At 42.1% G+C, this 26,385-nt stretch overlaps 2 protein-coding genes across 4 annotated transcripts in view; one reads left to right on the top strand and one right to left on the bottom strand.

Moving 5' to 3' along the window:
• Slx4ip (SLX4 interacting protein) overlaps positions 1 to 10,784 on the top strand; it is a 184,575-nt gene extending 173,791 nt beyond the window's left edge. The window contains exons 7-8 of one of the 2 annotated variants that reach the window (XM_005320479.5): positions 4,320 to 4,420; positions 5,703 to 10,784. In XM_005320479.5, the coding sequence (XP_005320536.2) occupies positions 4,320 to 4,420; positions 5,703 to 6,417 (816 nt within the window). In that variant the 3' untranslated portion in view covers positions 6,418 to 10,784. The remainder of the gene's footprint in view (positions 1 to 4,319; positions 4,421 to 5,702) is intronic. The other variant, XM_078051410.1, reaches the window with a different exon arrangement.
• A 9,619-nt stretch (positions 10,785 to 20,403) lies between these two features.
• Jag1 (jagged canonical Notch ligand 1) overlaps positions 20,404 to 26,385 on the bottom strand; it is a 36,557-nt gene continuing 30,575 nt past the window's right edge. For both annotated transcript variants that reach the window (XM_040274806.2, XM_005320477.4), the window contains 6 exons: positions 25,268 to 25,381; positions 24,553 to 24,662; positions 24,236 to 24,469; positions 23,903 to 24,034; positions 23,540 to 23,690; positions 20,404 to 22,702 (listed from right to left, as the gene is read on the bottom strand). In XM_040274806.2, coding sequence (XP_040130740.2) covers positions 22,245 to 22,702; positions 23,540 to 23,690; positions 23,903 to 24,034; positions 24,236 to 24,469; positions 24,553 to 24,662; positions 25,268 to 25,381 — 1,199 coding nt within the window. In that variant the 3' untranslated portion in view covers positions 20,404 to 22,244. The remainder of the gene's footprint in view (positions 22,703 to 23,539; positions 23,691 to 23,902; positions 24,035 to 24,235; positions 24,470 to 24,552; positions 24,663 to 25,267; positions 25,382 to 26,385) is intronic.

Genomic DNA, 26,385 nt, shown 5'->3' with positions numbered 1-26,385 from the left:
TATTAACTCTTGTGCTATGGGTGTCCTGTTAAGGAATTTGGAGCCTGATCCCACAATATGTAGATCGTAGCCAACTTTTTCTTCTATCATACGCAGAGTCTCTGATTTGATATCAAGGTCCTTGATCCATTTTGAGCTAATTTTTGTGCATGGTGAGAGGAGGGGATTCAGTTTCATTTTGTTGCATATGGATTTCCAGTTTTCCCAACACCATTTGTTGAAAATGCTATCCTTCCTCCATTGCATGCTTTTAGCCCCTTTATCGAATATAAGGAATCTGGTAATTTTGATGCCAGGTATCCCCAGCCACACTTTACCAAGTGCTATCACATTGTACTAGATTATATTTGTTTCTTGGTTGCTCTCCCTCCCTGAGTGTTGCTTTATGTATAGAAGCAGTGTTTTAATCACCTGGGAACCTAAATATAGATCTCCTAGCCCTACCCCAGATCTTGTGAATTAGAACTTCCAGGGATGGATCTTGGAAATCTATATTTTTAAAAAACTCCTGCAGTGTCTCAGAGGTATCTCATCTTCCCACTAATCTTTAAGAACCCTGACTGGTTTTAGAGACTCCATGAAGCATAAGGAGGTTGTGAACTCAAGTGCAGGTAGTTTTTGTTTTATTTTGGTTTTTCTGTTATTTTAGGCTAGATTTTTGCTCCATCCCCCATTAATGTAACAGGTTCTATTCATAACTGGTATTCAGTCAGTCACTGTGGAATGAGAACTCCTAGGTTTATCCCCAGTTTTAACGTGCTTTTGTGCCTTGAATGTTGACCATCATTTCCAGCTACATTTCAGACCAGCTCACTCTCTGAATAAAAGGCCAGAAGTGTGTCTTAAGTTTCCCAGCTCATTCTGCTGGGGACTTGCTTTGTAATCCTTTTTGTCCAGGAATTTAAAATGTTTCCCTGGTCAGACCCTACAGAACGGGGCGGGGTGGAGGGGGGGAGTGTGGGGGGGTGCTATTGAAGCCAGATTTAAAATTAGGTAGTCAGTGTAGTTAGGTAAATCGGGTCTAATATCATATGGAGTGAAATTTAAAATGGAGGCCATGCTGATAATGATTCTGGAAACAGGACAACTCATGGAATGTTAATGAAGTCCCAGAAAAGCCCTAGGCCAAAGTCCACCCCAAAGAAATGTTAATGGAACCCAGGAAATAGCCCCCAACAGATTTGGGGATAGCCCATCCCAAAGAAGTGATAATGAAGTCCTTCCTGCCCAGATTACTTGTTTGGCCCACCTGTGTCCCAACCCTTCCCCCTTACATTCCATCACCAAAACTGTAAAAAGGGGAACACATTCGCCCTTCAAGGATTCCACCTCTTGGGTCCCCTTCTTCCTCCGGGAGAAGTCTTTTCTGCTGTTCTTTAATAAACTTCTAATTTCTACTCTGTCTTTGCCTCAGCGTGCTTCTCTGGTGTTATTCTTCAACATTGGGGAAGCAAGGACTCGTCACCGGCCAACAGAGGTAACACTATCACTCATCATCATAATCTCACACCTAACTCAGCCTTCCCCTTGGATCTGTGCTGCGGCACATGTGCTTCGACTGCCTTTAACCCTGAGGAGCATTCAGTGGTCTCTAAGAGCATCCTCAGGCATGAAGAAAAGGCCTGGCCCCTTGCTCTGAGGCCTGCCTGGTATGCTCAAGTTGCTGAGGAAGGGTATCTTTCTGGGGCCAGTGGCCTTGTCCTACTTCTGTTTTGACACTCTTTACAGATAGAAAGTTTTAAATTTGAAATCTTCAAAGTATTACAGATATTAAAATGAGGGTAGGATAGAGGTTGTGCGGGTGGCTAGGAATGGCATATACCAAGGAATGATATTTGTGGAACTTGATTTGTTGGCCTAGACTAAGAGGAGTAGCTTCCAGGTTGTAAAGAATCATTTATGAAGGCCCCAAGAGATCCCCTTGGTTAATATGTTTTTTAAATACCTGAGCTTCCATGGGGTGTTCACTCTGGACTTTGGTAGCTATCTTTAAAAATGTTGGGTTTGCCTGTAGTTCTTTCAGAAGATGATAGGATCATTATTCACACAGAATCTGAAAGTAGTGCTGTCATCCATGGAAGCCCTGGAGGCTCTTGCAATCTTCTCAGCAAGCACTATAGATTTGCACCTTAGAGTTTGCCTCTGGATAAGCCTTGACTTCATTTTGATGCCAGATGTGAGAAGCATTAATAATCAGGATGAATTCCTTTGGGAAATTCTATTCCCAGGTGATAGCTGCTTCCTTAGGAATATTGGGGGCGGGGGGGGGGGGCAGAGGCTGTGATTTAGTGACAAAGAGGAGTGAATTGACCCTAGAAATGTAAGGATAAGAGATTTCTAATGAGGTCTGACAGTTCAAGGGCTGAATAAGGAGGCTAATCTTTTTTTTTTTTTCCTGCCCACCCAGTCTTCACACAAATGTAAATATGCCTCCTTCAACAAATTGGCAAATGTGGTTTTAATTTATAAGCAAGAGACCTGCCTTGCCTTTCTCTTCCTCCTCTTTTTTTCTTTTCTAAACTAAGTCACAGGTTTTGCACTTTTTAAACTGGTCTGTCACCTTTTCTGTTGTTCATTTTCTTCCAAGAACATTTTCCCCCATTATTGTCAGAGGAATTTGGGATGAGAGCCGACTGCTGTTTCTTAAAGAAGTTTTTGAAGTTCCAGAGGAAATACATGGTGCTCTTTCAACTGAATTTTTGAAACAAATAAGTAAAGACAGTGATTGAATCAAGTGGGAGACTTGAAGAGCGCGTCCCTATCTAGGCACCTACTTCATGTGGTCTGCGCAGAATCCATTGTTGTTATTTATGCCCTTGTCTGCCTTCCATTGTGGACTTCTTCCAGCCTTGGGGAATTTACATCATTCCTAATAGCAAAAGGCTTTCTGGTTCCCACAGAGTTGTTCAAAGCCTGACTCATGCTCCTTATGTTAATTGTTCAGCTCTGAAAATACAGCACTTACAGGGTGTGGTTATAAGGGGGAAATCTACTGTACTTATAGGGCATGTTTAGAAGTGTTTCACACATAAATCTCTATTGCTCCCAATCTCTTGTCAAAGTTAAAGTGTCTCTCTAGCTCCCTTCCCCCACCAACTCTGATTTAACTTTTAATTCCCCCACACACACACTCTCTATCAACTATTAAATTACGGAACAGACAACCAAAAAGGAAATGCATCAAAATGCAGTATAATCCAATGAAGCCTTTAATACTCTGTTCACTAACTATTAAAACTAGATATGACTGAGTGACATCTGCCTGGGCCTAAAGTCATCAGCACTTTTGGCAAGTAAATGTTTCTGGTAACTCAGTGGTATGGACAGTGACTGGGTAAAATCACATCCACTTGGAGAATACCCAGGCTTAATACTAATGGCTGCCTTCTCCCAGGGTCCCTGGGCTGTCACTGCTAATTCCCATGTAAGCCTAAATAAAGCAAAGACTTTTTGATAATCAACTAAAACAATTCTTTGTGGAAGGAACATTTTTCTGGAATTTTCATGGGGAAGAATACTTAGTGTCCCAGAAAAAGAGACATTAACACCTTGTCTGGCTTATCTACTTGCATACAAAGGTCAGTGTTGGCAAAAGTTGAGAAACTTTTACAATTGTGTCCTTATGATGTTTCCATTGGTATGTGAAATAGTAGGCTGATAATCTCTTCATTATTAAAAAAAAAAATAAAGACTACAATAGTAGTTAGAATAAGAGGGAAATTCCTGGGTTTTTTAGTAGCTAAGAATAACAAACTCTAGTTTTGAAGCTACCAATATTAAAAAGCTCAACTCTTGAAATAGTCTTGAGGGTTACAAAGGAAATAGGTAATATTTCTATTTTTTTATTGGAGCATTACACTTATACACAATATTTATATTTCTGCAAATAGAGAAAATGTGGGGAATTCTCAGAATTACCAGGGTACTGCACACCGTACCACCAAGTCTTCTCAAAAACTTGCTGCAGCCTGGCTCATTGATTCTGGGCTTTTGTCACAATTTGGACCAGAGAGAGATTAGATATTGGCCAAGAGTTACCGATGGCTTGTAATCAACATCCTTTACATGACAGTTTTCTGTGTTTGTGGTACATATTAATGCATGAAATGTGTAGACTGGGAGTCCAAAAGAAGTTGTAATTTACCAGAAAGTCCTAGATTTAAAAAAAGAAAAAAAGTTAAAATAGCCTGTAACACTAAGCAGTTTCATTTAGTCTTTACAAAAATAAATCTGTTCATCTGGGCATTCAGAGTGTAACTGTTTTCTCTCATATTCAGCTAATAGATTTCTGGTTGAACCTTTGTTATCTTTTGGAATAGACAGAAAGAGCTCTCCACGGAGTGTCTGATTATTTTGCTGAGTGTGCGGAGAGTCCACTTCCTCCCAGCGCAAAGCTCAAGAGAAATGCTCTGAAACAAATGTAGGTCCAGCATGTTTCATTTTTCTTATTTGTGACTGCCTGTATGGATGGATGGATAATGTGAAATATGGAATTAAACAAGGAGGCCTGGAGTGTGGAGACCAAAGCTTGGCTGGCACTGATCTTGCCCTGGGTCTCACACTTGCCCTTCCCACCCTCTTGACACTATTTTCTTTGCTCTCTGGACAGTGGGGGTAGAGTCCTTGTTTCATAAGTGTGTTGCAAGGAGTAATTAATTGCAAGCTCTTTGAAGATGAAAAGCACCTGCTGGTGGTGTGTTTCATATAACTTTCAGGGTGACTACAGACAGTCCTTAAAAAATACATTTCTTTTCTAAGAAGCTTGTTCTAACTTTAATATAATGATAGTAATCCTTGTTATTATATGTTATTATATATATGAAATATATATATGTATATATGTTTGTATATACACACAAACACACACATACATTATTCTACCCTAAAGCTTAGTCAGAATACATATCTGAGCTCCAGTGTTTTGACTTTCATTGTTAAGGAAATTTCTTGCCACTCACAGATTTCTTGCCATACTTCTTGCTAAAGATAAGGTCTTCAGTCTCTAAATTTTCCTCACGCAGTTTCTGTCCTGCCCCTCAAATTTTTACAGTCGGAATGAAGTTTACCTTGTCTACTGAGTATTCTGTAGAGAAAGGAGTTAGATTTGCATTCCTCTCTCATGCTGGCTGTCTGAAATTTTTTTCAAGTGCTGTTAACTGAGTCTGATTCTTGTATGGTTAATGAACAATCATGACACCAGCTAAATGGTAGTTATATTTGAATAATACCTTGAAATGGCCTGAGAATAATTTGAGAAAATTTTACTCACAAACTGAGTAAACTTTTTTTTACTCACAAATTAAATTGTGTGTATGCATATTTGTTCATAGGTACACTTGCATAGCATAAGCTTTGGGTATATTTGAGCATCAACTCCTACAAAAAAAAATCAATGCATCATACATAGGCAATATTTACTCTTAATATCATTGAAATGAATACCTGTTTGCCTTAGTTAAAGAGAACTCCATTGATGAAACAGATCAAAAAGCATAACATAACCTAGTATAATGAAAAATGTAGAGATCATTGCTTAACACACTCTTAGGGATTTTTCTAGGTTTCCTGGGGAGACAGGGAGAAGGAAGGTAGCACATACCACTGGTTGCAGGTGAGGGAATGTGAGGGAGGGGGAATTTGAAGAAAACTGTGCCATTATAGCTTTACACAGTGTAAAATCTTTGTTGTTGTTGTTGTTTTAGTGCGAAAAGAACAAAAACAAAAAGTAACATCGAGAGCAAATCACAGACCAGCAGAGACATTGTGGGAACATCTAGTGACTCAGTGACTGCGGAGGTAGCAAGGAGGAGGGATGATGGTCAGGCCTCATCAGAATCCACAGGACAAGCAAAGGATTACATAAAGGCAGCTGAGTGCCACCAGAGGCTTCCTGTTCAAAAGCTGGAAAATGTTAATCAGACCCAGCCAGAAGACACTAGCAGCCAGCATAAACCTCATCCTGGGGAGCGGTCAAAGACAGGGCTTCTAAGCGGGAGCCCTGTCTATAGCTGTGAGTCAGCATCACCAGGTCCAAAGCAAAGTCCAGGAGTAGCCAAAACACAACAGAAACGCAGGAACTGCAGCTCTGCGGAAGACTTCGACCACCACAAGAGAGTTTCTCTTGGAAGTGATCGATTAGTCCCAGGAGAAATAATACTGGAGAAAAGCACAGCTGTCAATGTTTTGCCAATTTTAGAGTTGTCAGATCCGGGGTTACTTTTGAAACAAGATTTGGCAAAAACCATGTCTAAGGAAGAATTGCATCTTTTGGAAAATCTCCCCTCCAGACATCTTATAAAAAATAACCCAAGGCAGGCACAGCAAACTGGCTCAGCCAAAAACACTGAAAGATCATCTGCAATTCAAGGCAGCCCAACCAAGAAAAGAAAGAAATTGCAAAGGATTGCAAAGTCATAGTTGAGGATAATAGTAGCCAAATATGTGACAAGAGCGCCAACATGTATAGATGCTGAGACTTAAAAGGAATTTGTTAGAAAGATTTTGTTTGTTTGTTTCTATCTTTATCACAATATTGGAGATTAAATCTAGGGTTTCGTACATGCCAGGAAAATCCTCTACCAATGAGCTGCATCCTCAGCCTTGCAAATAGCTGGGATTATGGGCATGTACCACCACGCCTGGCAAAATGATTATTTTAAATAAAACAGTACATATCCACATTGGGGTTTGCTTTCCAGCAGTCGCCTTCAGGAGGCTATCTGATTATTCTAATAATGCTATCTTTTCATCAGACTTTATAACTGTCTTCAGAAATTTTATTGATAAAGAGCCATCCACCTTGGTGGAGAGGAGACTATTTGTGCAAGGACTGCATGAAGAAACCAGTCACATGTTCCTCCTTGACATTACCAGGCAGACCTCATGATGGGACACATGAAGACAGTGCCTCGTGCTATAGTTAAGTTCTAGGGGTACAGTGCATCCTCCTGCTCCTCAGCTTCAGAAGGGGGCAGTGAAAGGAAAAGCCAATGGTTCTAAACCACTGGGACCAGCATCATTGGAAACATGAATTAGAAATGTGGGTGTCATGCCCCACCCCAGACCTATAGAATGAGAAGCTCTTGGTGACTCTAAAATATGCCGAAGCCTGAGAACCACTGGACTGATTGAAGCTCATCAGCTGGGGCCACGTGTGGACATGTACACCCTCATATTCCCTCAAACTTATAAAACACCTGGGTTCAGTGCATGAGTCACTCTGTTCCCAGATTCTACAGTATGACAGCCACAGCATCCAGGGAGCTGTTACTTACGCTTATAATTGCCGGAAGTTTACGGATAATTTATCCCAGCATTAGAGGAAGAAATGGGAGAGGCTTGCTCTTACTTGTAGCTCAGGCCTATCCCTGTCCCTGCCCTTTCTTCCACCTCTAAGATTTTGGTTAGGTTCAGGACAGACCAGAACCCAAGAGGAAGTCAGTGGCCAGTGTTTAGTTTCCCATTTGGAAGTCTTCGCAGGCAATTTAAGTTTCTTCTCTGGTCTCACAATTTACTCTTAAAAAGATAAGAAGCTTGTGGCTGGGATTGTGGCTCACCTAGCATGTATGAGGCCCTGGGTTCGAACCTCAGCACCACATTTTAAAAATTAATAAATAAAATAAAGGTATTGTGTCGACTACAACTAAAAAAAAATACTTATAAAAAAAAAATAGGAAGCCTAAGAGGAGGTCAACCTCAGAAATATAAGAACCCTAAGAGGTCAACCTGGAAGTTTAATCTGGACTTTACTTGTTCAGTAGAAGATGAAACTTTTGATTCTGGAAATTTTAAACAGTTTCTACAGAAGGTTAAAGTCAGTGGAAAAACAGGACATATCGGGACTATTCACCTTAAACACTTCAAGAATAAAATCACAGTTGTTTCTGAGAAACAGATCTCTGAAAGGTATTTGAAATACATTACCAAAAAGCACCTTATGAAGAAAAATCCTGCTGATAGCAGTGGCACACACCTATAATCCTAGTGACTCAGAGGCTGAGGCAGGAGGATCTCAAGTTCAAGGCCAGCCTCAGCAACTTAAGGAGGCCTTAAGCAACTTAATGTCTCAAAATTAAAAAATAAGAAGGACTGAGAATGTTATTGTGGTAAAGTGCCCCTAGATTCAAGCCCCAGTACAAAAAAAAAAAAAACCAGGAAAGAAAAATCTTTGTGATTGGCTTCATGTGATTATACCTGACAAGACTTATAAACTTAGTTACTTCCAGATTAGTCAAAGTCAAGATTAGACAAGATGAGAGTCTGAGATCTAGGTGAAGCCTCTTGTTACAGGGCTTTGGTTCATAATATTAAAGAATGAAGCATTCACTCAATTTCATTCAAAAGTAGGAAAGAAATCTTATTCAAAGACCACCAATGTATCTTTTCCTGCTTACCAACAGGTGTTCCTTTGAAGTAGCATCTCCCTTATATAATAGGGAAAATCAAGAGTATTTCCCAAAGTGTTAAAATTAGCAAAGAAAGCCCAATAAAATAAAAGAAAATAGCATGTGAGTGCTATTAATGCTCTCCAATTGCAAACTCTCTCTCCCAGTATCTGCTTTTCCCACTTGGATTATATTGAATGAAGCCCACCCAAAGGAAACCATATCTGAGAGCACCATTGTGGGTCATGAAGTTCAGTAATGGTCAGAAAGCCTGGCTGCTGGATGTAGATGCTGTTGCTTTGTTGCTTTGGTGTTACATTGACCTGGAAACCTGTCCCCTTCCTGCACCCCTAAGACCCAACATAGCCCTTCCCACTGTGTCCTTTCTTATTCTTTCCCACCTGTTTCCCTTGTCATAATAGATTCCAATCATAGGTGAAAAGGGAGCCCAACAGAATGCTAATAACCTCAGTGGAGCTGACTCTGTTTATACAGTAGGGTTCGACTCTCAGAATGGAAACTGCCTAAGAAGGTATTTCATTAGTTAACCTGGTTAAGGCCAAACTTAAAATGATTTTCTTTCTAGAAAAGTCTTGGCTTGAGTGTTTATTATATTTGGAGAAAACACAATTCATGTGATCTAATAAGGAAAATAGCAACTTTGTGTTATAGATAGATGTGGTCTTTCTGAGACTTCACACACAATGGGTTCACAGCCCCAGCCCTTTTTATATTTTGAATCTTGCTAAGTTACTGAGGCTGGCCTCTTACTTGTGATCCTCCTACCTCAGCCTCTGCAGTCACTGGGATTAAGGGCATGGGCCACCACACCTGCCTTAAATAACATTTTAATAGGTGTATGTTTTTCCCCTTTAACATTCACAAGCAAGGAAGGTCTGGAAACAATCCAGGTGATTTTTCTTACACACTTTTTTCTCTTTGCCAAGGCAAAGAGAAATATGCATATAATATCTAGACAAATATACATATAATGTGTCAAATACAAAGGAGCAAACATTTGTGGAGAATGGAGTGTGTGCAGCAATTTTTTAGTTCCCTTTTTTTAAATACTCACGGAGTGTGGAAAGTATTGCATTTTTTAAAAAAAGGCTTTGAGGCTGGGAATATAGCTCAATGGTAGAGGAAGCACTTTTTGTGTGCAAGGCGCAAGATTTGATCCCTGGCATCACACACACACACGTGCACACACACACTCAGAAAACCCCTCTTTATTTTGATTTGTGGAGAATATGGCTTATCTCTGAATGAAATATCCCAAAATATATTCTTGGGACAACAATGGGATCACAGCATAATTGTTTTCTTTTTGCTATCATGTTTAGATTTGGGCATGGACTGTTGTGTATATCCATGGCCTTTGATTTCAGAAAGAGCTTGGCGAGGGCAGGCACATAGGGGAAGGAAATCTCTGCCCAGGAGAATGGCCTGGATTCAGTGTCCCCACTCTGTGTTTCCTTAAGCTCTTTGGCAGGCCCAACTAATATTTCCACAAAACTGTAGCGAGTGGCCCTCCCTTGAAGTAACCAGCTGCTTTCCTAAGAGCCAAAAATTCTCTCTTCAGCGTGCTATGACTTGAATATGGAAATCATCTTAATTTCTTCTTTTTTCTTATGAGGAAATTTCCATGCTTGGTTTGTCAAGACAAGAGAGTTCATTCCTTCATATTGAAACACTAATGAATTGAAACATGTTGAAGCAAGTAAAAAAATCAAAATTAAGCTGGTTTCTCTTAAATAGTTTAAAGCCTTCCTTAGTACAAAATAAATTAAGCATTGTAAAATGAAGTTAATTCAGGTAATTATTCAGTGCAGAAGTCTAACCATATATATCATTGGTATTGTAATTTCAGGGTATAATTAAATTATCTGAAATCTGCAGAACTCCCTCTAATTTGGTCTCTATATTTATTTAACAAGACAGGGAACAAATATGTGTCAATATGCAGCATAACAGAGGGAACTTGAATGGCTGAAATTATCTTTAATTATCTAGAGTTACTCAGTACCAGTCTGGAATAAGTTTAATCTTGCAGCCTAATGTTACCATATTTCATATTAGCTTGTAGATGCTATTATAGCTCCTTATCAAAAATTTTGATAACTTAAGCAAAAATCAGTAAAACCATGCATTTGTCCTTTGAAGCATCTGATGGGGTGCCTGCAGGTGTGAATTTGATAGATCCCTAGAATAACTATTCAGTTGAGTTAGAAAGCCAAACACTGCCATAATCACCAGGTGAGCTCTTTTTTCCTATCGGTTTTCTCATTTGTTTTATTCTGAACTGTTTAAATAGTTTGAATAGTTTTCTAGGTGATGAAACTATGTATGTAGTGAAAATGTACCTGTTTTATAAATAAAGATAAAAAATTGTCTTGAAAATTGTAATTTTTTCTTTTCTTTTTTCAAAAATAAGTGAATCCCCAAGGAGTACACATCCAAAATACCCTTTTCTGAACATGTTGAAGTATGTCCTATTGGTAAGAAACATTTTCCTTCTAGAAACAGTTCTTAGGTTTTGAATGCTTTGTTTAAATAGCTCAAAGGAGCCATTTGAACCATTGGTCCTGAAGATTTAGGTATGGAAAACCTAGTGTGATACGATGGAATTAATTGACCCATAAGACTTGGGGGTGATCCTTACAGTGTTTATTTGTTCCTACTTCTGCTTCCCACTGGGAGCTAAGAAAGATCTCTTGGGGGGTGGGGGGTAAAGTTCATGACCTTAACTCCTTTCCAGAAAACGCTGACATTCCCCAAGTGGATTCATTTCCATTTTCTTCAGTGGATCTAGTCCTTATTCAGGACTGATAAAACCCTGGGCCAACTCTTTCCTACATTGCTTTTTATTTTAGTATCCCAGGCTTCTCTGGTGCTGTGCATGATTTCCAGAAGGATTTCAATATCAGTTGGAAGAATACACCTATATAGATGGGCCTGGAATGCTAAGAATGGCTACAAATGATGAAGCATAGTCCATTTCTCCTTAGCATTTTGGTAATAACGATGGCTCACCATGTGGCCTAATCCACAGGAATGATGCCCTGCTTGGGGTATGGAGCTTGGCTCAGGATCTGGCGACTGGATAATAGCATGGTGCTTACAAGCCACAAACCCTGTTTCCTACCTTAGCTGCCACTTTGTCATTAATTGGTTTTATATGTTTGGGGACAAGTCACTTAGCCTTTCAGGCCTCATATTGTTCATCTGTCAAAGTTATCTAATATTTTAAGTGCCACCCACGGCTATTAGAGAACTGAGGTAAACATACCACTCTGATGTATTAATTTCTCCATTTAAAAATGATTCTCTATCCTAGCTTCACATCAAAATCACCTAAGTAGCTTCTGGTTCATTCCAAATCCCTGAGTTTACCCGGCATTGGGATTTTTAAAAGCCCTCAAAGAACGATTCTCATGTGATTCCACAGTTATGAGCTGTCCTTTAGAAAGTGTGCCATGTGCATGTAAATACTGGCTGTTAAAAGAGACAGGTTTGCTCAGAGCTGAGTGTGCATTGACAGAGGGGTTTTCTGCAATGTAACTATACCTACTTACTATATTTTAAAAGAAGAGCAGGAAAGGTTTGGGGGACAAGGGTCTGTTCATAGACAGACCCTTTAGTCATACAAAGAGTTGCATTTCATTTTCTTCCAAGGCCCCTCTGTATTTGCTCTAAGCATCTGAACATACCATTTTGTCTTGCCAACATTGAGAAATTGTTACCCTCATTCAGAAGGTGAGTTTTTAAAACACCTAAATAATTGTCTGAAATTTTTACATAAACCTCTGGGGTTTGCCTTTGATCCATGATCGTTAATATCATTAATAGGCACTCTAGAAGTGCGTGTGAATCTCAAGTTAGTGTTTTGGCAGGCCAGTGGAAGAATGAACGCTTTTAAAATAGTTTGGCTCAGAAAGCACATCTGAAATAACCCTGTGGGAAAATCAGGAGAATTTCTCATCCTCCAAAGGATTACCTAGGATGAGATACTGACCTTGTATTTTAAGTTCAGTTACATTTCTTAAAACCTCATTCATTACTCAGCCTGATTTATTTTAGGGGGTGAAATAGGCTGTGAGGGGGGACTCTACGATGATGTACAGTCCTTCGACTTGCTTTTTGTGGGCTGCACAGCTCCCAAAAGATTTTTATCATTCATATATATATATATATATACTTTTTAAAAAGAAATAAAGACCAGCCTCTTCACGAGATTTACTACAGCTTCTCTCTGAAATGAGAGCCGAAGACTTCTTTTCAGGCTCTAAGCAATCAAAACCCCAGAAGGCTGAGGGTGTGCAGGGCGAGCAGAGTGCTGACCTCTGCCGGGGGAGAGGTCAGTTCAGCACACAAGACTCAAAGGGGAGGAAGAAAAAGCAACTCTGCAGCAGGGAGTTTGACTTGCTTTAAGGCAGAAGAGCTTTCATAAATGAGTTCCCAGTCTCCCACGCCCTTTTGCCTGATCTTCTATTAGAAGTCCTGCCTCTGCGCTCACACACACACACACACACACACACACACCCACAGCTTCTATTTCCACTCCTTGCCTCACACACATTCCTCTCCTCTCTCCCTACCTGCCCCTGGAACTGAGGGTAGACTGGCAGACCCTGCTCCAGAGGAGGCAGGTGGAGGATTGACAAGGAACTTTTCTAGGCCCAGTGGCTCTGAAGCCTTTTCAGTTCCTCCTTCACATGCTTGGCTGGTGAGAAGAACACAGAAGGCTCTTTCCCAAACCCACTGTGGGTGCCTGGGAGGGGTCATACTGGCTCATCCATCCCTGTTGTCAGAGAGAGAGAAGGTGGGATGGTAAATCAGAGCGACCTCCAGCCAGGATGTGGGAGCCTGGGCTGGGCGTTTGGGATGTGTCCCAGGAGGAGGAGCCTGGAAAAGCCTTCCTGTAAGGATGCCAAAGGCTTGTGAAACAGCAGCATGGCTTTATTTGTATATTCTCCTTAAAATGCCGCCCTAGCCAGCCTTTTCCCAGTGCCGCTTTTCTCAGCGGGGTGACCATTTAGAAACAGTGGAGACCACACGGGCAGATCCCGGGGCATTTGGGTAAATGCTGGCCAGAGAGGAGTGTCAACCTGAAAACACTTCTGGAAACCAGGGCTGTCTGCAGAGATGCAGGGGTCAGTCCTGAAATTGGGGTTCTTGCTTTGATGCTAAGAATCTCTAGCTGGAGGAATGATTTAGATCTCACCTAAAATCTCTGTAAAGGCTCAAAGACAAGCAGACTCTCCATCCATCTCTGAGTTTTCTGGGGGCTGGTATATCAAACCTCATATTCTTCTGGACTTTGGTTGTAGAAAGAACTTTGGCTCTTGTTTTGCATGTTTGTCAGGTCTAATTTCAGGCCCAAATAATATTTTAATAAAGATAGCTGAACTTGAGAGAAACCTTAACTTTCTGCCAGCTTCTGTATATGATGGCTTAGGCCAGCCGCCCACCACTTGACAGCAATCCTAGGAGAAAGTAGGTAAATAGAAAAGAGAGTTGGGCTTGACATTCAGCCCCTTCTTGGTTCAGAAGCAATGGTCATTGCACAGTGAAGACAGCCAAGGAGGGAAATTCCTTGTAGGGAAAGGCTCCCATGGGAAATACTTTACAAAGTATTTTTGAAATGCCTAACCCACTGAAAACCTCATCAAGAAAACCGGAGTCAAGGGCTGGAGTTGTAATTCATTGCTTGCCTTGCACTTGCATGAGGTGCTGAGTTCTACCACAAAAAGACAAAAAAGAAAATACCAAAGTCAAACATCATCATGTTGTTTCATAAGAATAGAAAACGGGTTCAAGACTATGTCCTGAATTCCTGCAAAGCCAGACACCTGAGCTTACCTCATTTGGCATTAATTTTACATTACAGTGGCTGGGGGGTGGGGAGAAAGAAAGAACAGTGTTCTCATTCTCATTATTTGCAGGCTATAGTCCCGCTATCTACACTCGCAGACCACACACTGTTGTGGAATTTAATTGGACACCAAGTCCCCCCCCCTTCCGCCCCCAGTTCTTTAGTTCATTCTTGTCTTGAATGAGCTTTTTTTTTTTTTTTTTTTTTTTTCCTGCTACACTGGTAGCAAGCACTGAATTGATCAAGAAAAAAGCCGACAATTTGTATAGTCACAAGCAAATATAGCATCTACACGTGACATGGGCTGGTACAATTCCCTTTGTAGGAGGCCTGTAATGGTGGTCTATCACTGAGCAACAAATTACCATAAACCAAATGGCTTAAAACACACACGTTTATTAACTCATGGCTTATGACATTTTTAGCTGGGTTCTCTGCTCCAGAACTCATAGGCTAAAATCAGGATGTCAACCAGGCTTCCGTCTCCTCTGCAGTCTCCAATAGAGAAAGACCTGCCCAAGATTCCTTGTATTATTAGCAGAACTCAGTGTTGTACACTTGTAGGACTAAATTGTCTTGCTGGCTCTAGACCAGGGATTTCCTAGAAGCCATGTTCAGGTCCTTGCCACATGGACTCCATTTCATTCATGGAGAAAACTGCATTGTCTTGAATCTCTTTCACACCTTGAATCTTCTGATTTCTGAGACCAAAGAAAACTCTGTTTTTGAAAACCTCCTGCGCTTAGACACCTCCAACTGACTAAGCTGTATTTGAAGACCTATTGATTTGGGATTTGGGACTTGGGATTTATAAAACCCCTTTACTGAGGTACTTGGATTAGTATTTGAATAACCAGGGGCCAGGAATCTTTAACAGGGCCTTACTTAGTTATTGAGGCTAGTCTTGAACTTGAAATCCACCTGCTTCAGCTTCCCAAGCCACTGGGATTTCAAGTGTGCACTATTGTGCCTAGCAGAGGCCCAGTATAATGGCGAGAAAGTAGACTGTCATTGGAATCTAGAGACTTCCTTAATCTTTTAATGGACTCTTGTATCACAGGCTGCTTAGAGAAAACTAATAGCAATTTTCTTTCATCTTCTTACATCCCTTTTCATGAATACTAACAGAGGCACATGTTTGTTTTTCACCACTACAGATAAGGAAACTGAGGCACAAAGAATTTTGGAAAATTTACCAGTAAGTAGCAGAGGCCCCAGAATCCAGGCCTGTCCAAACTCAAAGCCCAGAAACTGTTGTCAAGCTGCAATTTCTGGAGAAAATTCCAAAGTAGGAATTGGGAAGGAAGAGCTGTAATAGGAATCCAGGAGGTCTGGCATGACCCTGCCCACTGGGCATACAGTTTGGCTGTGCACACCAAAAAGGTGAAAGAAACTGTCAAGCAACAAGTTAGGCCCACATGGAGGCAGAACACTGGAGGAAATGCACACAACTTCTTTTGTAACTGCATGACGGTCAAGACCACACAGGTACTTTTCCTGTTTTGTGCAAACCTGTATGTTGTTTCACATGTGTGCTCTTCCTTTCTGTTTCTTGAATTTCCTGAAAAGTACTTCTCAAAAAACATCTCTTCAAAGACAAAGGAGCCTCTTGAAGGTATCTGATTGTTCATGTGCTGAATTGGGAAGGTTCGTTGTTTCTGTCTCCATGGATGGAGTCTTTCTAAGTCATTAGGCATAGGCGCCTCAGTGCAGAGGGAAACTTCTGCACAGTTTTGGCCTACCTTCCCAGTTAAATTGTGGAATAGTTTCTAATCCGTTGAAGCTGGGGGCAAGGGAGTAGCTTTTGGGGGGGGGGTGTTAGGTGGAGGAAGCAAAGCTGCCTACAAGCAGTTCCAGGAACTCACATGAGTCTCTGCTGGCCCAGGTGCACACTGGATGTGGGAAACTTCGTCATTTTTAAGCAATTTAGATTTTAGTATTTTTAAATGCTCAGGTGATTTTTTTTTTTCCAAGATAATCTGGAAAGAAACTGCCAGGAGAAACGGGTATGGTCAGGGGATGTGGGATGAGATCTAATGGTTAATTGCCCTTACCTGACACTGGACAGGACCCTTGTACCTGGCTCTTAGATCCTGAGAGCAGCACTGCTGTCCTGAAAACACCCATTAATCGTGAGTACATGTGAATACAGGGAGGAGGAGGAGGAGGACCTGGGGGGGCTGTCGATTTCCTTTCCGAACCCCTTTTCCTGCAATTCATTTTCTAAATTCAATGAAGCAGAATCTAAAAAGGAAATCTGAAACTTCCCAAGAACAAAGGAGCAACCCACAAAGGAATGGGCTTAATCTGCCTTTGATTCAGAAATCCCCTATTGCTCCACGATTTTAAAAGATGCCACTTTCAGCCAGGCGTGATGGCACACACCTGTAATCCCAACTACTCTGGAAGCTGAGGCAGAAGGATCATAAATTCAGGGCCACTCTGGGCAATTTAGCAAGACCCTACCTCAAAATAAAAGGGGCTGGGGATGAGGCTCAGTGATAGAATGCCTCTGGGTCCAATCCCCAATACCACAAAAAAATAAAATAAAAAACACACACCAGATTCTACTTTCTAACTAAAACTAGCTCAGATCAATGACACTGTCTTTGTGGCAGGTCCCTGAAGCCTCCCTTGAGCCTTTGCATCTGTTTTTGTTTAGTGCTGATCTCTCAGTGCTTCACTTTTTAAAATCATGCCCAAGGCAGGATCCAGGCACAAACCTGGCAAATTCCCAGACAAGGCGGAAGACACAGCAGCCCAGGAAGCAGGATCCCCAGGGTCTAGCCCTAGCTGTTGCTAACTGAGTGAGCAAATCTCTGAACCCCTTTAGACCTCAGTTTCTCTGTCTGGGAAAGTAGTGGAGGTTGGAACCCTTTGATAAGTAACATTCCTGATTGCATTACTTTTCAGTGAGTTCAAGGAAAAGGCTTTTCAATTGCACACATCTCAGCAAGGATGAAACAAAGTACTTTACTCTTTGGGTGCAAAATAGCGGGGGGCCATGCCCCAAGTGGTCATTAGGAAGCCAGCTGCAAAGGTGTTTCCCTCTGGATCACCCAGGAGCCCCACCAGCATGCCAGGAGAGCTCTCCTTAAAACAAAGCTGTTACTTTCATGTTGCTGGCATCTACATTTGTTCTGTGGATAATTCAACCCTGGGTGCCCTGCTGGGGGAGGGCAGAGGGTGGGTTGAAGGCTGTGGGCAGACTTCCACTCAGAGTTCTTATTGGAGTTAAGAGCCTTTACTCTTCAAGTTAATTTTCCTGACTTGCATATCACAGGTTAATACTGGACCCATGCATAATGATACATAATTTGAGACTTGTAAAAGCTGCCTTGGACTTGAAAGAAACACATTCTTTGCCAGGAAGGTTGAGCCCTGCATGCAAGAGCAAGTAATACAGGTAAAGTGTATATCCAAAGCAAGGGAGCCGCGCCCTTTTGACACCATCTCAGAAGACACCATTCAGGGTTAGGCCCCTCAGCTCCCAGGCAGCTTTCCTGCTGCAGCCCCACAAGCACCCCTTGGCCCCGACTTGCTCTTAATTTTAACAACCATTGGAATGCAATTGTTTACAAAGGGAAATTCGTTATTTTTAATATACCCTGAAATATCTCATGGATTTGGGGTGATGCAATAAGATTGCCCTAATGGTTTCTAAACCTTGTTTTTAAGACTTCTGGGGCCAGAACCCTAAAGAACTGCCTTGGGGCACCCTTCTACCTCAGATAACCAAGCTGTTTGTTGGCATTGTTGGAGACTGACATAGCCTAAGCCGGGATGTTTAGCTGCTTGTGGGGTGGAAAAAAAATGTTAAGAAAAATAATTGTTGTTTTTGCAAACTATCTATTTAAAAACAGAACCTCAGGAAGCAGATTTCTGTTCCAATGCTTGGATGAATCAGAGCTTACAAAGTATAAATACACATTAGCAGGAGGCGGCTTCCCATAACCCATGTGCTTGTGTCTTCCCAGATCAGGAACCTCTGAACTCCTGTTTCTCATTCCCAGTAGAGGCAAGAAAGAGACCCACAGTCCAAGCGGAAGTGGTAGAGCATTGCTCAGCCCAAGTTCAAACCCCTGCAGGCCTGTAGGACTTTTTTCTTTAAAAGCAACTTGTTTTTAGCTACAAACTTGCTCACTCTGGGAAAGACAGGTGTAAGCCATTTAGAAAGGTGGGGAAACCACACTCTGGTTCCTTTGGCTCTTTGCTACCTAAGAAATATTACTAAATAAGTTAACTTTGACTCACTGACCCCTCAGATCAGTTAATAAAGATGAAGCACTTAGACCACAACTCGCTCAAGGGGCAATGTAATTATTTTACTTAAAAATGATGTCAGGTGGCAATTTAGCAACAAACTGGCTTCCAGGCTATTTAATTCAGTTTAACAAGGAGGAAAAACATTGTAATTAATGAAGAGCTTGTACTTCAGTACTACAGCAGGGTTGTTCTCAAATTTTACTGCACATAAGCTGAGGAGGACAGGGCAAGGGAGAGAACATGCTGAAAATGCAGATTCCCAGAGCCAACTTTGGTCCAACAGGGTCTTGAACCCAGCCTTGGAATATGCATCTAAGAGACCTGCTTGCAGGTCATGCTTCTGATCACCACTCAGTCACTTGGTTTTTAATCAGTTGAAGACTTTTCAATTCTAGTTCTACTCTGTGTAAGTCTAGGGTCTCAGGACAGTTTCCCATCCTAAAACAAATAGCTTCAAGTTAATCCTTTCATGGAGTTTCAGGATATATTCTATAGCCTGGTTTCTGGACTGAAGATTCTTTTTCTTCTAGGACTCTTTAAAGAACCGAGAATACTCCTAGGAATGGTACAATCACCAAGTCCCTTCTTTTGCACTCCCAACTCCAGAATAACCAGGGCTCTGTTGCCTGCTTCCTTCTGTCTTCAAAGTTAAAATCCTGGCTTTGAGCCATGCCCACAGGAGCCTGATCTACGCCCACCTGCTATGGAGAGTGTCCGGACTGTGAATCCCAAGATCACTTCCCTCCTGGAATGAAGAATTGCAGAGGCTCGTTAAACTTTTTTTTCTTGGCACGAAACCATCTGGCAGCTACCCAAGGAATTCTGGGGTCCTGCTGAATCTAAGTTTAGAAACCACCAGAACAAGGTATTGCTTCAGGATGGTATCTGAATCAAGTACAGCTAACTAGTCTGTCTCCCGGCTTAAAGGGTCCATTCTTCTCCCTTCCCATAACCCCACCTTGCAGAAACCAGCTGTCTACCAGCAGATATTGATGACAAAGTGTTGCTACACTAAGGCAGGGCGAAGTCATGGGAATCCAGACTCATCACTATCCAAGTCCTTTGGGCTGCTTCCTCAATGAGCCAAGACACACTCTTGGCCACTCCTGGGCATGTCACAAACTGGTCTCTGCTCATACACAAGGAGTTTGGGACACTTGAAGCCTGTCATCCATTATTAAACAAGTTGCCCGTCTGAGAAAAGTTCCTAGCCTGGTTGGAAAAAAATGAGAAAATCGCCTTTCCTCCAAAGCTGCTTGCCAGTGGGAGGGAGCACACTATGAAAACCGGGGCTGGCTGGATGGGCCCGAGTCGAAGCAACAAACAGAAGCAACAAACAACTCCCAGGGACTCCACGCAGCTACTGGAAACTGTCCATGTGCCTGTCACAACGCATCCCTTGTTGCAGAGGTGCCAGAGGCAAAGCTTCCGCCACCATACAATATGGGAACAGGCAGGGCCCCTATCAATATGCCATGGTAGCCTCTGGACCCCAGCAGCCAGAGAACTATGCTCCTTTGGTGACAGCCAGACCCTGGAACCTCACAGAAGGCCCAACACCTGACACCCCAAGGCTACACAGTGAGACCAGCCGAACACTCAATTCCCGGACGATGAGTAAAATGGACCCTAATACCAAGAAGCTCCTACTGCACAGGAAGGAAACCACTCCAGTGGGTTAGTGGGCACGGAAGCCACACATAAAGGTGTAGTTTATGACAAGATGTAAGTATTAATCCAAGTAACTGGAGGGAGAAAAGAGAAAGCATTCAATCTCCCTCTTCAGCCCCCAACACCAATTCCAAACTGTTTAAAAACCCTTTTAGTGTGGTGGGCGTTTCCCGCGACTGCTCCCAAACAATTCACCTCCACACTGCAGGCCATTAATCCAGTGGTGTTTATTCAAGCAGTATTCACACTTGCTGTTGAATAACAAGGGAATCAGGCTCCCACAGTTCCAGCTTCACAGCAGCCCCCAAGGTTTTCTGAGAACTTCAGATAAGTTTTGTGGTTGAAAAGCCTTTCAGTTCTTCACCGCTGCCCCTGTCAGTGACAGCCTATTATACCCATTACCAGCACAGACCAGGGAGGTGGCAAAGGCAGACAGCAAAGCGGGCAGAAGGGCAGAACTACGGAAGCTCAGAAGAGGCCACACTATTCCAGGTTTTCATACAAAAAATTTAATAAATATTACTTCTCAAAATTTATTGCCAGGAACAACACATCAAAGATGCATTTTTATGTTCATATAACACTAATAGGACAATACAAAGTATCTTCACGGTCTCAGTGGTGAACCAACAAGATTACTCTGTTTTATAAGCCTTTTTGATCTTGAACTTTGTAATAGCACTTTGATTTCCTTACTTAAGGCAGGCAGTGTACTCTATGGCAAATCTAAACAGTGATCTTACTGGACATTTTATGGTTCAAGTATTCAACTAGCTTATTAGAATACTCCCTAAATGCAGTAGATTAAAAAAAAAAAGAAATCAAATCTACAAGTGGTTCAATAGTACATATGAATGGTGAAAAGAAATCAGAATTTACAAAATAAGATTGGTGTGCTTCCAACTTCACACAATTAATTTGATATTTTTTAATGATATTCAACCACTCACATTTTGGCTACATTAAGTTATAGCTCAACTTGTTCCCTTAAACTGCTCTGTAGCAGATCACCTGCCTGTCTCTTTTCAAGTCTAAAGCAGAGGGAAAAAAAAAAAAAAAAAAAAGGAAAAAGAAAAGAACCTGTTCTAGACTAATTCTCAACTGCCTCGGTCAGTCCTTAAAACGTGTCTTAAAGTGATGCTATAACAGAAGGTGTTTTAACATCTGACGTCGTACAAAAAAAATTCCATCAGTATCCCAGGCACAGAAGCCCATTCTATTGTTTTAAGATAAACTATTTTCAAACACCTTAATTTTGGCTTATAGGCAACACGTAATGAGAAAATAAGTTCAAAAAAAAAAAAAAAAAGCCATACGCTTACAATGCTATCAAAAACCTTCAGTTCTAAACACATACATATAAATAAAAAGGAATGATGTTTTAAGGCTCTTGATTATTAAGTTAATAAATCAAATATACACAGTGATTAATACAAAAAAGAATTATTTACATAACTATACAAAAATTCTACTTTTGACACATTTTTCCTCTTTAAATTCTTCATTTTACCAGCAACTGCTGACATCAAAGGCCCCCCCTCCCCCAACAACAAAAATACAATAAAAAAAATAAATAATAAACTCATTTGTGATAGTTGCTGTGGTTCTGAGCTGCAAAGGCACTTTCAAATACAGAACTATTTGTACGTCATCATAAAACCAATATACAAAAACAACTCAAGAGTCAATAAATATAAATAAAACTATGATCCTAAGACTGCATCACCATTAGGACATCTGGCAGAAGTGGAAGCTCAAGGACTAGGGGCCGGGCAGTGTCCTGGGAGCCTGATCCGCAATGTCTGGCTGCAGGGGAACGTACACCGGGGCACTTTTGACTAGTTTTTGCATAGCTGTGAGATGCAGCGCTCGATTTCCCAGCCAACCACAGAAACTACCATTGCCAGTGTAAGCCAGCTTGTCGAAACTTAAATTAACACAGGGATTCTAAGTCAACAGCCTCAGACTCAAATGACACAACAGTTTAAAGAACTACAAGCCCCGAGTGCCCTCAGACTCTACCTAGCGGCGGCAGCACCTGCTGTCTGCTATACGATGTACTCCATCCGGTTTAAGCTTTGGGCACTTTCCAAGTCTCTGTTATCTTGTTTGTTTGTCCAGTTTGGGTGTTTTGTCGGCGTGCCATTGGGGGCCTTCTCCTCTCTGTCTACCAGCGTGTACGCCGGCTGCTTGGCAAACCGGGCTTTCTGCTGGTGTTTATCCATGTCATCTTCTTCAACTTCAGAGTTGTGTGTCCTTATTTTAGACATTTTGGAGTTTTTGTTCTCGTAATCCTTGATGGGCACCGTATTGGCTCCATGCTTCTCGATGGGGTTTTTGATCTGGTTCAGCTGCTCCCGCACGTTGTTGGTGGTGTTGTCCTCGGAAGCAGAGTGAGTGTGGCTGCTTGGCTTCCGCCGCTTCCGCAGGCACCAGTAGAAGGCCGTCACCAAGCAACAGACCCAAGCCACTGTTAAGACAGAGCTCAGCAAAGGAACCAGGAAATCTGTAAGGCAGACACAAGAACCAATTAACTCAGGAAAAAAAAAAAAAAAAAAAAAGCCTTCAACAAGGGAACAAAAGAATACAAAGAGTGGTTCTCCTGTCCTTAGTCCCCGAGAGGGGCACTGTGGGGACAAATCCCATTTTGCAACTGCATATTGTCATTTCACAGCTTGATAAGCAAGTGGTCCTTCGGGACCTTGGCACCTGTTCCCAGAGAGACCAGGTGGGGCAGTAGCTCCTACGGTCTCTGGCTCCACACTGGAGAACAGTACCTGGTTAAGTCCAGGTTAGTCTGGCTACTGAAGCAGCTCATGATGGAAATTAGTTTTCAGAATTAGCAAACCCAAACCAAGCATGGACAGCTCAAATAACTCACGGCCATATGCCCCATTTCTCGCTCAGCTAGAACCATGATGCTAAAGACCCTCAAAAAAGGGGGTCTGGATGCAGGGATATCAAACTATCAAACTTATGCCTCACAGTGCTCATGACAGGCTGTGCCATGACACCAAAATGCTAAATCACAGTTTGACAGCTTCAAGCTCAGGGTTCAGTGTTGCTCTGCCCTAGGGCTCTGCAATATATCTAGACAATACCAGTTCTACAGGGAGCCTGCTGGCAAGAGTACACAGCTTGTTGGGGAAAAGATTCACCTCTGCCCCCAATGGCTATACAACCTTGGTCAAATAGGCCGACCTCAGGTTTCTCACCAATTAAGGAGCTCCTGGGAGGCAGGGGCACTGACAGGTGATTCCCCACCCCGTGGCTCTACTGGATGGTGTAATGAGATCAGTTTGACAGCAATTACAAAAAGAGACTGTTCCCATTTGATACCTACCTGTTCTGTTCTTCAGAGGGCGCCTCTGAACTCTCACTTCTGCAACAGCAGCAATAAGTGAGCTGTTCCCATCACGTTTACTAACAAGATCTATTATTTTGTCAGTGATTTCCTTGATAGGGTTTCCATCATCCCGTATGTCTTCAGCAGACTGGAAAAAGATCAACTGTCAGACGTGACTTAGGGGGGGACACTCGGCAGTAGTCTTTATTTGAAATTAAACTACAACATGTATAATTTATATGTAATAATAAATACGTATTAATCCTTAATGCTTTCTTTCAATATGCTTACACAGTCTTGATACTGACATTTACCTCCCTTGCAATCAAATAATTAGGCATAAATAGGTCTTATACTCACAATGGCCACGTGTATTTCATTGTTTGCCAAAAGAGAAGGCTCACAAGCTATGTAGATTGAATATTCAGCAGAAACATTCTTCAAAATATTCAAATTCCTCAGTTCACTGCAAATGTGCTCCGTGGTAAGACCCTAAAATGATTTAAAAAGAAAAAAATCACAGGCATGTAAGGAAAAAGAAAAAGCTGATGTTCTTTTCAAACTTTGGCTAAATTCAAGCCTCACTTAGAGCCTAAGACAGGAATTCAGGCTACAGAGAACTGGATCCTAGCTTGTGACATTCGTTCTTTTAAACAAGCAAACATACTGTCCTCAGTTAAAGTTGTTACATACCGGTGACATCATCTCTTTGTTAAAGGTGAACGTGATGTTTGCACAGTTATCCTGGTAATAGGAGTCAGAGGTGCACTTGGTCTTCACCGGCTGGAGACTAGAAGACCGACACTCGCCCACTCCAGTGCAGGGGCGGACGAAGCACTGGTCATCCAGGATGGGGATGCAGCTCTGCCCACTGGGGCACTCGCTGTGACCTTTGTGGAGCAGGCAAGGTCGAGGACCACACCAGACCTGGAGAGAGTAAAAGAGGAGCTGAGCAGGAATGTCCACCTACGAGTTCAGAGCACAGAACCACAGCAGCCCTCACACCCTACCTTTGAGCATGCAATCCGTCCATTCAGGCACTGGCAGGTGTTACAGTCGTCATCCCACTTGGCCCCGTCGGGGATCACCCTCCCTATGGTGATGCAAGGTCTCCCTGAAACTGAGAGGTGGAGACATATGAGTAGGAGTTTCTTTTTCTGTAGACTGGATCACAGTTCTTAATGCTTCACCTCCTCCCTGTTATGAAATGGTCATATACCCTTGACCACATGGTAATAGTTCCTTCTACCACACTGGGCACGTGTTTTTTCCAGCCCCACTAACTTCACTTGGCCATGTGACTTATTTTGGCTAATGCAATGTCAGCAGATGTGACCCAAGAGATGTCACCCTTTAACTTGGCTTTTCCCACTGAGCTTGGCCTCTTGTGGGCCTGCCATTTGCCATGAAAAGAACAAACCCCAGAGATGGCTGCTGGCTGGTCAAGCTAAGCCTGAGCATAGTGGCACAACTGCTCTGCCCACCCATGCCACAGGCAACAAAAATAAATGCTTACTGCAAGCCCTTGAAGGTTAAGATGGTTGGTTACACAGAATTATCCAAGACCAGTGGCTACCCTGTTTTGGGAAGACCCACTTCCCCTTCCCTGCAACCTCCACTATGCATTCCATCCCTGAGCACAGTGCCCATTTGTGAACAAATTAATGGCTACAATGCCCGCTCACCCCAGAAGACACATGGGCAGCCAGGACTTGGCACACATACCTTCCTGGCACTTGGCACCACTGTGCCCCGGGGGACAGACACACTGGTAGCCATTGATCTCATCCACACAGGTTGCCCCAAAGGCACAAGGTGAAGACTGGCATTCATTGATGTCTAGGAAAGATGGAGTTTAAATTTAGGCTCCATTGGGGAGTAACAAAGTTTTTGTTTTTTTTCAAACATAGAAAAGCATTCAAATCATAATTATAAGCTTGGTGAAGTTTCACTCATGTAACCAGTCCCCAAGTAAAGAAACAGATCATTAATCTCCCAAAAGCCTCTATCAGTCACTGACCCCCAAAGATCACCACTGTCCTGACTTCCAACAGCTGAGAACCATTTTAGGCAGCAGCAATTTTTATTTTCTTAAGTTCCTTTCTCTGACAGTGCAGTTTAGAGCAAGGCCAGCAAACTTTTCCCCCAAAAAAGGGTCAGAGTGAATATTTTAGGCTTTGCAGGTCACAAGGTTTCTATCACAACTACTCAATTCAGTTGTGGTGTGTAGCCACAAAACAGAAAAACAAGTAAGCGTTTTCTGCGTGCAATAAAACTTATAAGAACAGATGGTGGGTCAGATTTGGCCTCCAGGCTGTAGTTTGTCAATCTTATTTAGAAGTATGAAACAGATAAACTTATCCCCATCTAGTGCTAAAGTTCGGTCCATCCCAGATTGAAATTTTATAGGAGCTTGCCATTCTCCAAACAATTTGGGGACAAGAACAAAAAATAATACAACTATTCTGTCATTTTTGTTTTGTTAAAAAAAAAAAAAAAAAGGGGGGGGGTGTAAAAAATAAAGTTTCAGCTTCCTGAAAAACTGCATCGTCTGCCTCCTAGTTTTAATTATTTCTCTGGGGCCTGATCAAACCCATTGCAGCTCAGCCTTTGGAAGTCACAGATCTAGTCCCTCCCATTTGTGTTAGCTCTGTGCCAGTCCCACAACAGGATAGCCATGGTAAGCTTCCACTTGCCCATTCATTAATCATGTTAGTCACGAGGAGAAGCACACTTTTCTCAGGGCCCCAGTGTAGCTGAAATCGTCAGATTCTGTGGCTGGCACTCTCCCCATGAGGAAGGAGGGCTGCACCACCCAGGGACTACCAGCAAGTACCTGGGAG

Source organism: Ictidomys tridecemlineatus, chromosome 5 (genome assembly GCF_052094955.1).
Source record: "Ictidomys tridecemlineatus isolate mIctTri1 chromosome 5, mIctTri1.hap1, whole genome shotgun sequence".
Lineage (NCBI taxonomy): Eukaryota > Metazoa > Chordata > Mammalia > Rodentia > Sciuridae > Ictidomys > Ictidomys tridecemlineatus.
This window is presented reverse-complemented; position numbering and strand designations above follow the sequence as displayed.